The sequence below is a fragment of the Camellia sinensis genome, chromosome 13 (genome assembly GCF_055761805.1).
Source record: "Camellia sinensis isolate YWXY chromosome 13, ASM5576180v1, whole genome shotgun sequence".
Lineage (NCBI taxonomy): Eukaryota > Viridiplantae > Streptophyta > Magnoliopsida > Ericales > Theaceae > Camellia > Camellia sinensis.
In genome coordinates this window covers 96,472,029-96,485,094 of record NC_138973.1, presented here as the reverse complement: position 1 = coordinate 96,485,094, position 13,066 = coordinate 96,472,029, and the positions used below count along the sequence as shown (strand labels likewise).

At 36.3% G+C, this 13,066-nt stretch overlaps 1 protein-coding gene and 2 long non-coding RNA genes across 3 annotated transcripts; all 3 read left to right on the top strand.

Annotated features, from left to right (window-relative positions):
- The first annotated feature begins 5,080 nt into the window (after window positions 1-5,080).
- Window positions 5,081-8,683, top strand: LOC145806325 (uncharacterized). Its single transcript, XR_014349285.1, has 5 exons — window positions 5,081-5,345; window positions 6,035-6,095; window positions 6,224-7,810; window positions 8,102-8,227; window positions 8,304-8,683. It is a non-coding gene; the product is annotated as an uncharacterized LOC145806325 (long non-coding RNA).
- Window positions 8,684-10,625: 1,942 nt separating this feature from the next.
- LOC145805574 (small ribosomal subunit protein eS24z-like) lies at window positions 10,626-11,779 on the top strand. The gene is made up of 4 exons (XM_082900738.1): window positions 10,626-10,700; window positions 10,802-10,843; window positions 11,273-11,442; window positions 11,746-11,779. Exons 1-4 carry the CDS (start codon window positions 10,626-10,628, stop codon window positions 11,777-11,779), a joined length of 321 nt encoding a protein of 106 aa, XP_082756864.1.
- Window positions 11,780-12,395: 616 nt separating this feature from the next.
- On the top strand, window positions 12,396-12,860 carry LOC145806324 (uncharacterized). The gene is made up of 2 exons (XR_014349284.1): window positions 12,396-12,532; window positions 12,626-12,860. It is a non-coding gene; the product is annotated as an uncharacterized LOC145806324 (long non-coding RNA).
- The last annotated feature ends 206 nt before the right edge of the window (window positions 12,861-13,066 follow it).

The window sequence follows — 13,066 nt, the reverse complement described above, 5'->3', positions numbered from 1 at the left end:
GTGTTCTGTAACTCCATTTTGCTGCGGTATTCCACTAACTATGAAATGTCTCACTATCCCTTCATTCTAGCAAACCTCAAAGAAGGGATCTGATGTGTATTCACCGCCATTGTCAGATCTGAGCTTCTTGATCTTCTTGCCTGTCTGGGTCTCAATCATTTTCTTCCATGTAAGAAAGATGTCTAATACTTCATCTTTATGCTTCATTGTGTAAACCCATACTCTTCTCGAAAAATCATCAATGAATGACACAAAGTAGTGTTTACCTCCCAAAGAAGTATTCTTGGAAGGTCCCCAAACATCTGTGTGAACATAGTCCAGAATCCCTTTGGTACGATGAATGGCAGTACCAAACTTGATTCTTGTTTGCCTGCCTTGTACACAATGCTCGTAGAACTCAAGCTTTCTTGTCTTGGCGCCTTTTAACAAGCCTTGCTTTACCAATCCTTGTAAATCCTTTTCTCCAGTATGCCCTAAGCACACGTGCCAAAGTCTGGAAGTGTCTGACGGATCATCATCTGGGCTAGTGGAGACAACCACACTCCTTATGACTGTAGAGCCATCTAGGAAATATAAATTTCCCCTTCGAATACCCTTCATTGCAACAAATGCTCCTCGTACCACTTTGAGAACTCCACATTCAACAGTTACTCTGTAACCTTTAGAGTCTAAAACTCCCACTGAGATGAGATTCTTATCTGGTACATACCGAACATCTTCGAGAATTTTGATTGTTCTATCATGCATCTTTAGTCGAATTGTTCCAATCCCCTTTGTCTGGAAAGCTTGGTCGTTGCCCATCAGTACAACTCCTCTATCAAAGTCTCGTAAGCTCGAGAACCACTGCTTGTTAGGACACATGTGGTAGGAACATCAGGAATCTAGAATCCATTCATCAGAATGGCCAAGTGGTGAAACTGTGAAGGTTGATTCTTTACCATTATCTCAATCTCGTGCAACGTTCACCTTTTCCTCTTTCTTGTCTTTATTGGGATAATCTTTTGCCCAATGCCCCTTCTGGCGACAAGCAGCACACTCGTCTTCTGCAAGAAGTCTTCTATCTGATGATCTCCCTCTGGATTTTGAGCGAGACTTTCCTCGCCTTGTATATCTTCTATTATTCGTCCTGCCTCTGACTGTCAATGCCTCTGATGTCGAGTCCCTGTTTGCAGACTTATCTTTCGTTCTGAACTCATTATTTACTAAGGCATTTGAAACATCAACATACTTGATCTTTTCTTTACCATACAGTAAAGTGGTGGTGAGATGGTCATATGTGTCAGGCAAGGAATTTAACAATAATAGTGCTTTATCTTCATCATCGATTTGAACATCCAAGTTTTTCAAATCGGCAAGAGTTTTGTTGAAATTGTTCAAGTGTTCGTTCATCGAAATACCTTTCTTGTAGTCGAAACGAAACAACCTCTTCTTCATGCACAGCCGATTCTCAATGCTTTTTGTCATGAACTTGTCTTCTAAGGCCTTCCAAAGCTCCTTCGCAGTATCATATTTTGTGAATGCGTATTTTTCCTCCTTTGCAAGACAAAGTCAGATGGAACTGCAGGCTAGGAGATTAACTTTCTCTCATTCTATCTCATCCAAGTTATCTAGCTTATCTTCGAGAGTGAGGTGCAGATTCATCTGGTCAAGCATATCTTTAACTTCACATCACCACATGTCGAAGTTGCTGCTTCCATCAAATTTTTCTACATCGAACTTGGCATGAGACACTGGGGTCCAATGCCTAGAGTTACTTGTAGTCGTTGGGTTACTTGTTGACTCGGTTGATCTTGTCTCTGTAAATTCTGCCATTAAGACTGCCCTATAATCTCCACTACAAACAATAACGGATGCTCGAAATGTCTGGAACACGGAAAATTCTAAGCTCCTGAAAACTTCACTGAAAATTTGGGTTTGAATCTCAAAAAATAGAATCCACGGTTGTATCTGTAATGGTTGATTTAGTTTTGGAAAGGATTTTCTCCACCTCTCTAGAGACCTCAATGAAATTTCTCCAAATCCACGGGCCAAATTATAATTTCCCAAAACTCTAGGGACCTTACTGTAATTTAATGAAGTTTAAGGGGCTAAATTGCAATTTCAGCAAGATTAGTCGCTAAAATGCAATTTCCTAAACTTTCAGGGGCCTTCCTACAATTTCAAAATTTTTGGCAGATTGGGATGATGGCGTGGCAAATGTGCTGACGTGACAAACAAGTGTGCTGATGTAGCAATGACGTGGTGATTGAGCTGTTGCTGGCGTGGCTTCACACGTGGCAGTACGTGGCGCGGATGTGGCACTGACGTGGCGATGGCGTTGCAGCTTCCAAACATAATTTGGAAATTTGAACTCGTGATCTCAAGGTTTGGAACCAAGGCTATAACCACTCTGCCAAGTGTGGACTTGTGTTGTATTGTTGCACAAGTGAATACTTGAAGACTTCAGGTTTGGTGACACATTGTCCTGTTCAACGTTTGTGTCTTCGTCGGACTGATCTTTCTGGTGACTCAACAGCTAAACTCCGACAGAGCACGTGAGGGTGCGTCAGTAATTCACGTAGGTTGCTCTTTCTGCGTCTAGACTCCTCTTGTTAAGGCGTATGTTCTGGTATCCTGAAAACGTGATTTCGACAACTTCAAAATTTTCAGTTTACAAAAAATAGAGTTGCAGATGCTCTATTTTGGCACAACTATGCTCTGATACAATTTTGTTGTGCCTAGGAGGCAGAAAATAATCACACACAAGCACACAAGCAAGAACACAAAGATGTACGTGGTTCGGCAAATCGCCTACGTCCACGGGTTGCAGATTTCACTATATGGAGAGAAATACAAAATTACAACAATGGAGGAGGTGGAGACACTACTCTCACTCAATTCACACTCACTTAATCAGTTGCTTACACTCTGCTTGCACTCTCTGATTTCACCACACCAAACTCCTCTCATTCACTGGCCATTTATAGATGCGATAGGAGAGCCAAAGTCTTCAACAAGCCACCAACAATATTTATGGCAACCACCAACAGGATCTGAAGATCAGCCACCCTACCATGGAGTAACTTGGCTGAATCTTTAGCCCAAATCTTCAGCTTCTTCATTTGTCTTCATTTAGCAGCCATTGTTGACAAGAAGGATCAAAGCCAATCTTCAACAATTATCAGTGTTATTATATCTTATTTTTAGTTTAAGAAATGTTATATATCATCAGTTTACGAAATGTTATAGATCATTAGTTTTTTTTTCTTTTTTGGTATCACTACCTATATAAATACCAATGGTTGATTATCTTATTTGAAGATAACTATTATGGAATCAACTAATACAAATCTTGTCACATACCCTGACGGTGAAAAAAAAATGATACTATATAACAATCATTTTTTAGTTTTATAGAACCTATCAATATTAATGCTCAAACAATGCCTTGTAAATTTTGTACATTCTCAATCACACTAACAAAAGTAATTCAAACTACATTAAGTTATAGGCACAAACAAAAAAAAAATTAGGATATTAATATTATTACTTCAAATAAATTGTGATTGTTGTGACTGGAACAAATGTCGAAGAGAGAGAGAGAGAGAGAACAAATGAAGGAATGCATCAATAGCAATGCAACAATGGTTGTTGTAGAATGAAGCATTGAGGGAGCCAATACTGGAGGAGGAATCCCAGGTTGTATACACTATCAACTGATAAGGAATGGAAGCTTGAATTCAAAAGGCAACTATGTGCTTGGGAGGAGGAGTTGGGAAGATTGTTAGGCTTATTAGGTGAACCTCCAAGGCTTATTGTGGGATGCCCAGATTCATTAAGATGGAGTGCATCCCCTTCAGGTCAATTTATTATTGCAGCAACCAAGGATTGATGTGAGAAACAAAAAGGGCCTAGTTTGCTTATTCCTAAACTGATCTGGGGCAAGGTGGCTCCTCCTAGAGCCCAATTCATCAGTTGGTTGGCATGGAAAGAAAGGGTTAAAATAGCAGGCTATCTACAGAACATTGGGGTACTGAGTAGCAGTTTGGAGAATGTGTGCCCCTTTTGTAGGAATGAACTTGAAAATATGAACCATGTTTTTCTTCTATGGCCTGTGATCAAGAAAGTCTGGTCAAGTCTATTGTAGTGGTGGGAGGTCCAATGGGTGACACCTGCAACTTTGGAAGGACTACTTCAATTATGGTTGGGTGCTAAGTTTAAAAAGCTATTACTGAAAATCTGAAAGCTTGTACCTATGGCTATGCTCTGGTCAGTATGGAAATTAAGAAATGCATGTTACCTATTGCTCTCTACAATTGTTCCAAGTTGGAACATTTAGACCTTTCCCATAACTTCTTCATCGGCCACATTTCCGGTGACATCGATCGGATGTCAACCAGTCTCAATTCACTACAAGAATTTACACAATTGCCGACCACTTTTGCCGACCAAAAAAATTTTGGTCGCAAAAAAATGACATTTGGCGACCAAATATTAATTAGTCGCGAATGATTATTATTTTTGGCGACCAAATATTATTGGTCGCAAAAGGTTATATTTTGGCGACCAAAAAATGAGTTGGTCGCAGAAAGTGGTATGCTTTTGCCGACCAACTATAAATTTGGTCGCGGAAGGTCACATATTTTTGGGCGACCAAAAATTTGGTAGCCAAAAACTTATTTTCAACAACCAAAAAAAATTGGTCGCCAAATTAGTACATTTAGCGACTAATATTTTAGTCGCCATTGATTGAGATTTGGCGACTAAAAAAATTTGTCAGCGAAGGTACCTTTTTTGCGACTAATATGATATTTGGTCGCCAAAAGTTTGGGAAGGAAATTTGAAACGTGGAGGTGGGAATTAGGGCTGGGCATAGGGTCATTCGACCCGCACAACCCGACCGGCCCGACCCGACCCGACCCGACCCGTACGCGTATGGGCGGTTTTGTAAATATAATAGGGTTGGGTGCGATTTGAGATATTTCTAATTTTCGGATTGCGGGCGGGTTGCGGGTTTGAACCGCACCCGACCAACCCGCCCGCATAACTTTTTTTTTTTTTTTTCCTTTTTTTTTTTTAAGAAGATCTGGACCGTTCACTTCACTTCATCTATACCCAAACAAAACAAAGAAATGAAAAAAACCCTAAACTCAAAAACACATTACGCAGCTCTCATCTCACACTCTCTCTCGTTTTTCAGTCTCTCACTCTCATCTCACTCTCATCTGATCAGTCTCTCATACTCACTCTCTCACTCTCATCTCATCACTCATCTCGGCCGATCAACCTCGCAAGAGATCGACTCTCACTCATCGCAAGATTGACCGATCGACCTCATACTCTCATCGCACCGATCGACCTCCCAGGTACGGATCTCTATGTCGTTGTCTCTGTCTCTCTTTCCTCTCCGATCTCTGATTTTTTTGTGTTATTCAGATCTGTGTCACTCTGTGTGACTAAGATTGTTTGTCAATGGTGATTTTTTGTTCATTTCTGTGTCAATGGTGATTTTTTTTTTTAGATCTGTGACTCTTAGTTTATTTGTTCATTTCTGATTTTGTGTTGTGTGTCAATGGTGAGGACTTTGATAGTGGAGTCGATGATATTCATACTCCAAGACAGTGTATAGTATGGAATATGAATAAGAATACTCATATTTACCCAGAATATGTTGTTAGCTTCAAGGTCTCTTCTGATCTGAATCTGTTAGTGATTTTGGAATCTGAATCTGTATAAATTAAATCTAAATCTGTAATTTTGTTTGATCTGAATCTGTTAGTAATTAAATCTGAATCTGTTGGAATTATTTTTTGATTTAATTTGATTCAATTTGTTAACTTTTGATTGCAGTGTTGTAAGATATATACGATTCTATTCAATTTCTTATATAGTCATGTGAGCACATAAAGGTGAAAGATGTAGGTATAGATATAGATATAACTGGTTTCATTTGACTTTGAAGATGATTCATGCATTTACTAGTTTTTATTTTTTTATTTTTTATTTTATTTTAATTCTGATTTCCAAATTCCAAGTTGGGAAATTGTGATGGCAGGTTTTGGTGGTTAGACAAGACCTGAAGATGGGAGTATGAAAGATTGCGTCCCAATGTGCTCGTAAGATATATTTCACTCTTAACAATGTTTAAGGTTTTGCCTTTGATTGCACTTTGTATCACTCTACGATCTCTGTGCATTGTTCGTTTCACATTTATTTGACTAATTATTTATTTTTAAACCTGCAGATGCTGCTACTGGGATGTATTCAGAACTGATGCAAAGTTATGACAATGCTAAACACAGGATTACTTCATTTATTCAAGCCCTGAAATTTACTTTGATTCTAATAGTTTCTTTCCCCTCTCATTCTCTTTAATAATTAACATCCTTAATGGCAAAAACAATCTTTTGAGGAGGAACCAAACTTTGTTGCTTGCTGTAGTTGTTCAAAATAAAGATTGACAAAATGGGAAAGAAAAAAAAAAGGTTTAAAAATCTAAGTGGCATAATGAAATGGCATAATGAAATAATCTAAGTATGATCTACCGTTGTTGATTGTGTTATCCTTTGCATTAGATGTTTACTCCAACAGTCGGATCCGCTGTTGAATGTGGTTCAGTTCTTATTCCAATCTCTTCTAGTAAAGTGATGTTGACTGTTATTTTTGCATATTGCAGTCTGTCCCTCCTAAATGCTAGAGTTTTAATTTGGTTGCTTACCTTTTTAATCCTTTGTTGGCATCCTTGGATTACATTCACAGATTTTCTTTTCTTTCTTTGATAAACTAGATTAGAATCTTGGTTGTAATTCAAGTTACAGATTCCTTAATAGAATCCTCTTGTTCTGTGCCTGTTGGTGCAAGTAATGCAAGTAATATGATACTGTGATGTCCTGTGGTGCCCCATAGTATTACTAATGTTATGCATTTTGTAGTTACGGATAATATGTATGAGACCATGTTAGATTTAAATGTTTTTGAAATGTCTTTTTTAGGCTCCATATTGCCTCATACACTATATTAACCATTTCCCCCTTTAATTCCTTAGATAAATTCTTTCTTGACGATTGCTAAGAGTGTTTTTTTTATTAATTGAGGTTGGTCTTTGAGCAGCATGAACTGACCTATCTCATCCATCTAAAAGAAATGAAAATGTAAAAACGTAGAAAATGCTATTGCTCTATTCTCTCTCATACAAAGTTTTAAAACGCATTATCGAGGCTTGCCTTGAGGCTTTATTTTTAGGCGACACTCCTCAAAGGCTTGTGCATATGGAGATCTTGATCTTGGATTGTTGTTAAACTTAGTCTAATACATTATTTAAACATAAAAAGAACTCCTTTTGTAACTATATTCATGAGAAAAATCAAGTAAATTATTGACCAAGAAAAAACACAAAGCTAAGGCTTGAAAACTGAAGCTAAGAATGTTGATTTCACGTATAAAGAGTGCAAGCTTCCTTCTCTGGAGTGAAATGTTTGATGCTTTGAGAGAAAATGTATTTGCACTTTTATATTTAATTTACAATATTTTAACATATTTTAGTTGTTTACTAAATATAAAAATTCAAAATGTTTACGCCTTGAGGCTTATACCTTGCGTCACAAGGGGTAAAGTGCCTAGCATAATGCATTCACCGTTAAAAACTTTATGTGAATATCATCAAATTGTATTATCTATTTGTTTATCCTTTAAGTAAATTTATTGGTTTTGTGACTACTGTCTCCTCAGGTACTTGGCTGATGAAACTGCTATCTTACTGCTTTACTCATTAGTGCATGGGAACTCAAATTTTCTAGAGTTCGTCTTGGTGCGAACAGATTTGGATACACTGGTATGGAGTGGCAGCTATCATTTCCATCTTATTTGTATTTAGTTAGCCCACCTATTGTTGTGTGGTAACCTTGGCAAGAGATAAAACAAAATTTTTAGAAAAAAAAGAAAAAAAAGAAAAAAGAACAATGGTTATTACTTGTCAGATAAGTGATGTTATGGACACAATTTAAAAATTTTTGTGTACAATGGTAACTAAAAAATCTTATGAGCAGTCATCATTTTTAGTAGTTTACGTAACATAAATGCCACATATCCTAATTTGATTTGCATTATGCAATGAAATCAACAGTTGATGCCCATGCTGGAAACACTGTATAATGCTTCAAAAGGGACATCCAATCAAATCTACATGGTGCTAATTATTCTGCTAGTACTTAGTCAAGATTCTTCTTTCAATGCCAGTATTCACAAGCTGGTGAGTACTGTCTCTGTAGGCTATCATTTAACTAGATTATATAAAGATCATATTAACATCTTATTTATTTGAACAGATGCTGCCAAGTGTTCCATGGTACCAAGAACGCCTGCTCCATCAAACTTCTCTTGGTTCCTTGATGATCATAATTCTGATAAGGACTGTGAATTACAACCTATCTAAGCTACGGGTATGGCTTGGTGCCCATGTCTGCTGATTATTTATATTTAAATACTTTGTTATGTGTTCTCTTGGTATTGCTGTGATAGATTCCTTGTTTCAGTTCAGAAATTGAGATCGATTTGTATGACCCATGAAAAGAAGATTGTCTCATACGTGCTTGTTGTCAAAATTTGTCAATGCTTACAGTATGAATTTTTGGAGATTTGTTGAGATCTTAAAATTCAGATATATCAATTTCAATGTTGATGCTAAGTAAAGATATATATATATATATATATATATTTTTATTTCTTAAATATATATATATATTTTTTGTGTGTGTGGAAAATTTGTGAGTTCAGGCAATTTCCCTTTTAAGACTTACATGAACACACATTAATAGAGGAACAAAATTATGTGGTATACTGATAGAGAATTTATTAGTTATGTCATGGGAAAATAATCAGTCCACACGTAAAACATTCTGATATATTAACAATTCTAAAATACAAGAATTACCTCTGATGGAAATGTAGTATCTTTTCACCATGGGCAGAATTTCTTTTCACCATTTGGTCCTAGTTAAGAGTATAGTTTGTCTATGAGATTATGAAATCTCACTTACCTCTTGGAGTTGCTGTTATCTGCATCATTTAAATTATTCTGTTGAAACTGGTGCATGGGTTTGAAAATTCCATTTGGTCCTAGTTAAGAGTATAGTTTATCATTCTTTCACTTTCTTAAAATAGGAGAAGAAAACTATTGCATGGAATAAGCAATGCTCACCCGAGCCTCAGGGGAGGTTGATATTTTCAAGTATTTCTGTGGGTTATTTCTGATTTCCATGCTACAATTATGACTGAAAATCAACAACCCCCATAAGATTTGTCATAGAAAGCTTTCTTTGAAAGGTAAACTTTAGTTATCTGAACTGTTGTTATATTGGTGTGGTGAAAAAATCACTATGACAATTATGACTATTCATTTCATTGCAGGGACACATATAATCTGTGGTTTATTTGTTCAATTATACTGATTTTAGTTTCTCACTGTTTTTTCTTAGACACATCTGATGGAACTCATTGAGCAAATGGTTCCTGTCTCTATTCTATTTTATTTTCTTGACTTTTAGACAATAAGTGCTAGCCATGGATGAAACATCTAGTTGGTCGTATATAAAACGTTTTTTTTTTGGTCGTATCCTTGTCGTGTCCGTTCATTTTACCCCTTATGGTATGGCCTGGAGCACTTCATTTTACCCCTTATGGTCGTATCCTTGAGCAGATTAGTTCATTTATTTTATTTTTGGAAAAAATCATTTTACCCCTTATGGTATGGCCTGGAGCACTTCACCCTCTCACATTTAAAAATATCCAATGACCTCTCATGTGGTTTGATCATTTTGTCCTATCTACGGCTACTAATGATTTACCTATGGCCAATTAGTCAAGTCATTGCTCCAAGACATAACATAACCAATGCTAATTGCAGCAATGAACAAGGCGTAACATAACCCATCCCTAGAGATGCACTAGCCTAGGTGCTAAATGGCTTAATATTAAAAATACTAAAATAGCCGAACACTAAAATTAATTACACTTGTTATTGCCATATTCTTTTTTTCTAGATAAGCCTTGAAAGATTTGGCCTTGTGAAGACTCTAATTGAGCACAAATTTGTCTTGCATCAGAGGGTTTACTTTGTGTTTGAGAGACCATGGTCTTGTTGGGTATACAAAACTTGTGCACAGAAGCTGTTTGAGGATTTGTCAAAGAGACATGTAAACTCATACTCTGCTGTGAAGATGATGTGGACATTCTTGAACAAGTTAAAAATTGCTGCAAAGTTATTGAGGTTGATGCTCCTGTGACTCATGAAGTAAGTATGCTCAAAGATATGATGAATATGTCCAGTAAAGCAAAGTTATTGCTGAACCCGGTCCGGCCCAAAGAGAATCACAACCCTTCTTTTTCCAAGATTGGGCTAGGGTTTTAGTTCGGCCAGGATATATATAGTCCATGTATCAAAATCTGAAACCCTAATGTCATAGTCCCTTTCTGGTTCCTCCGATACGTGACCTAGCAGATCAGAGAACAGAGCACGGAGGCGCAGGAAAGAGAGAAACCTCACCGGAGTAACTCTCTCTCTCTCTCTCTCTCTCTATAAGCATATCTATATATAGACAAATGTGTGTGTGCACTTTCTAGGGTTTAATGGGAAGCTTGTTTGTAGGATAATGGCGGACAGTAAGGCGGTGACCATACAAACGAGGAAGTTCATGACTAATCGGCTTCTCTCGAGGAAGCAATTTGTCAGTTCTAATTTCTTACACTTTTCATGTATTGATGATTATTGTTTGCTGTTAATTTACTTGTCACATTTTTTTGTTTTGTTTTAATTGATTGGATTCAGATCATTGACGTTCTACATCCAGGAAGACCAAATGTTTCCAAGGTTTGTTCTTTCTCCTTTTTTGATTTCTCTCCAACATCTCATGGTTTGTACAACATGTTTTTCTATTTATTTTGTTTGCTATAATGTTGTTATTGCAGTATATGTGTAGTTTATTCACAAATTAGTGATCTAGTTTAACCTTTTATATTGTTGATCAATTATTCTTGAAAAACGAAATCATGGGTTTGTTTTACTGGGAGGTCATTTGTTTACTTAAGTTATTAAAGTGTAATGTGTTAATCAACTATTGTTATTCTAGTGTTGTTTATTTATTTAATTTAATGTGTTCTTGTATAGCCATTACCTATTAATGCACATTTTCAGGTTGTATTCAATTTCTGGTAGATTTACTTTGTTTGGTTCTACATATTATTTTTTGATTGGTTGTTCTACATTTTTTCCTTGTGGGTTTTCTTTTTTTAATTGAAGGCGGAGCTGAAGGAAAAATTGTCTAGGATGTATGAGGTGAAAGACCCAAATGCCATCTTTGTTTTTAAGTTTCGTACCCATTTTGGAGGAGGCAAATCTACTGGTTTTGGTTTGATTTATGATTCCGTTGAGAATGCAAAGAAATACGAGCCAAAATACTGGCTCATCAGGTTAATTTCTCATCTTTTCTTATTTTTGTATTATTTTTGTTTTCACCTGTGTACTACCAATTGCTATCTATTTAAATGGGCGTCTGCATCACCTAAGTTGCACTGAAATGAACATTCTCTCTGCTTTTGTTTGCAATTTCTGTTGCTTCGGTATGTATGGGTTTTGTTTTAGATTCATTTATTCAGTATCTCTTTTAGTATCAATCATGCTGTTGAATTTTTTTCTACTCCTCTTATTTGACCCAGTGCAGTGCAGTGCAGTACAGTAATTCTTATTAAAACGTTGATTATGTTTGAATTCAGTGAAGAATTCAATCACAACAGGAGAATAAGATGATAAGCTTTATTTGCATAGAGGATTAGTGATGGCACATTTTTGATCCACCTGAATTCTAAAATGTTTAAATGTATCTTGAGTTCAAAATTGTGATGTTTGGAAGCAAACTTCAATTGTTCTGTGTACTATTTGATCCACCTGCAATGCTAAAATGGGTCAAATAGCCATATTCATCTCTAATGGCTTTATAAACTTTTTTAAGAGAACTCAATACATTATGTCCATTATTTTCTAAATTATTTCTGAAGATATTGAGATCTTGACTACTTGTGCTTGGGAATTCCTGTATATTGGTTAGATGATTTTTATTGGTCTGGAAATTCAACCTTGATGTTTGAGTGTTCAAATGGTCCTGATCAGTTTGGTACACATTTGCATTTAAGGAATAATTGGGATCTAGAAAGTATTTATGCAAAATACTCAATCCTGTATGCATGCTTGTGTTAAGCTCTGAGTATGAACTATAAAGAATGGATTTTATGTAAATCACTCAAGTGAATATGTTTGTTTTTGTGAGTACATGGCATTATCAAGTCATATTGAGGTTTCCTATGTATTCTTTTGTTATCATGATATGAGTAAGAAAGTGAGCATATGGAATTTATCTCTAGAAGTTTTTCATTTTCTTTATAGTGTATTTATTTCTTGTCTATTTCTCCTTCGCAGAACGGCCTGGACACAAAGGTGGAGAAGTCAAGGAAGCAATTGAAGGAAAGGAAGAACAGGACCAAGAAGATCCGTGGTGTAAAGAAGGTAAGGAAATTGCTTATCTTGGCCTTGGGGTACACGTACACTGGTCAATCTCTCTCTCTCTCTCTCTCTCTCTCATTGTTACACAATGTGTAGACCAAGGCTGGAGATGCTGCAAAGGCTGGCAAGAAGAAATGAGATGTTGTGGATTTTGTGGTTATTGCATGCCGGAAGCAAAAGCGAAGAATGGTCTTACGCAGCAGCTTTCTTCATATAGTTATTCTGTTATTTTTGGATTTTGGTTCAGTTTTCTTGCTGCTTAATTAAAACTTTGGCATGTATGAATCTCTCTTTCAATCAATTTTACTACTAAGAAATTTTGTTCCTACCAGAATTCAGTCTAATTCTATGTATTACAATGACGAGTCATTCATGTTGTTGATCTTTTGAGGCCTGAAGTTACTTCAATGAGCATACTTAGCTTTACTGGACATCTTGTTTGTATTTCTTAGTTTTTAAAAAAAAAAAAATGTTATTGTTCCGTAATTGTGGTTGGGTTGATTGAATTTTGTTCGATATTGGATTGACTGGTTATAA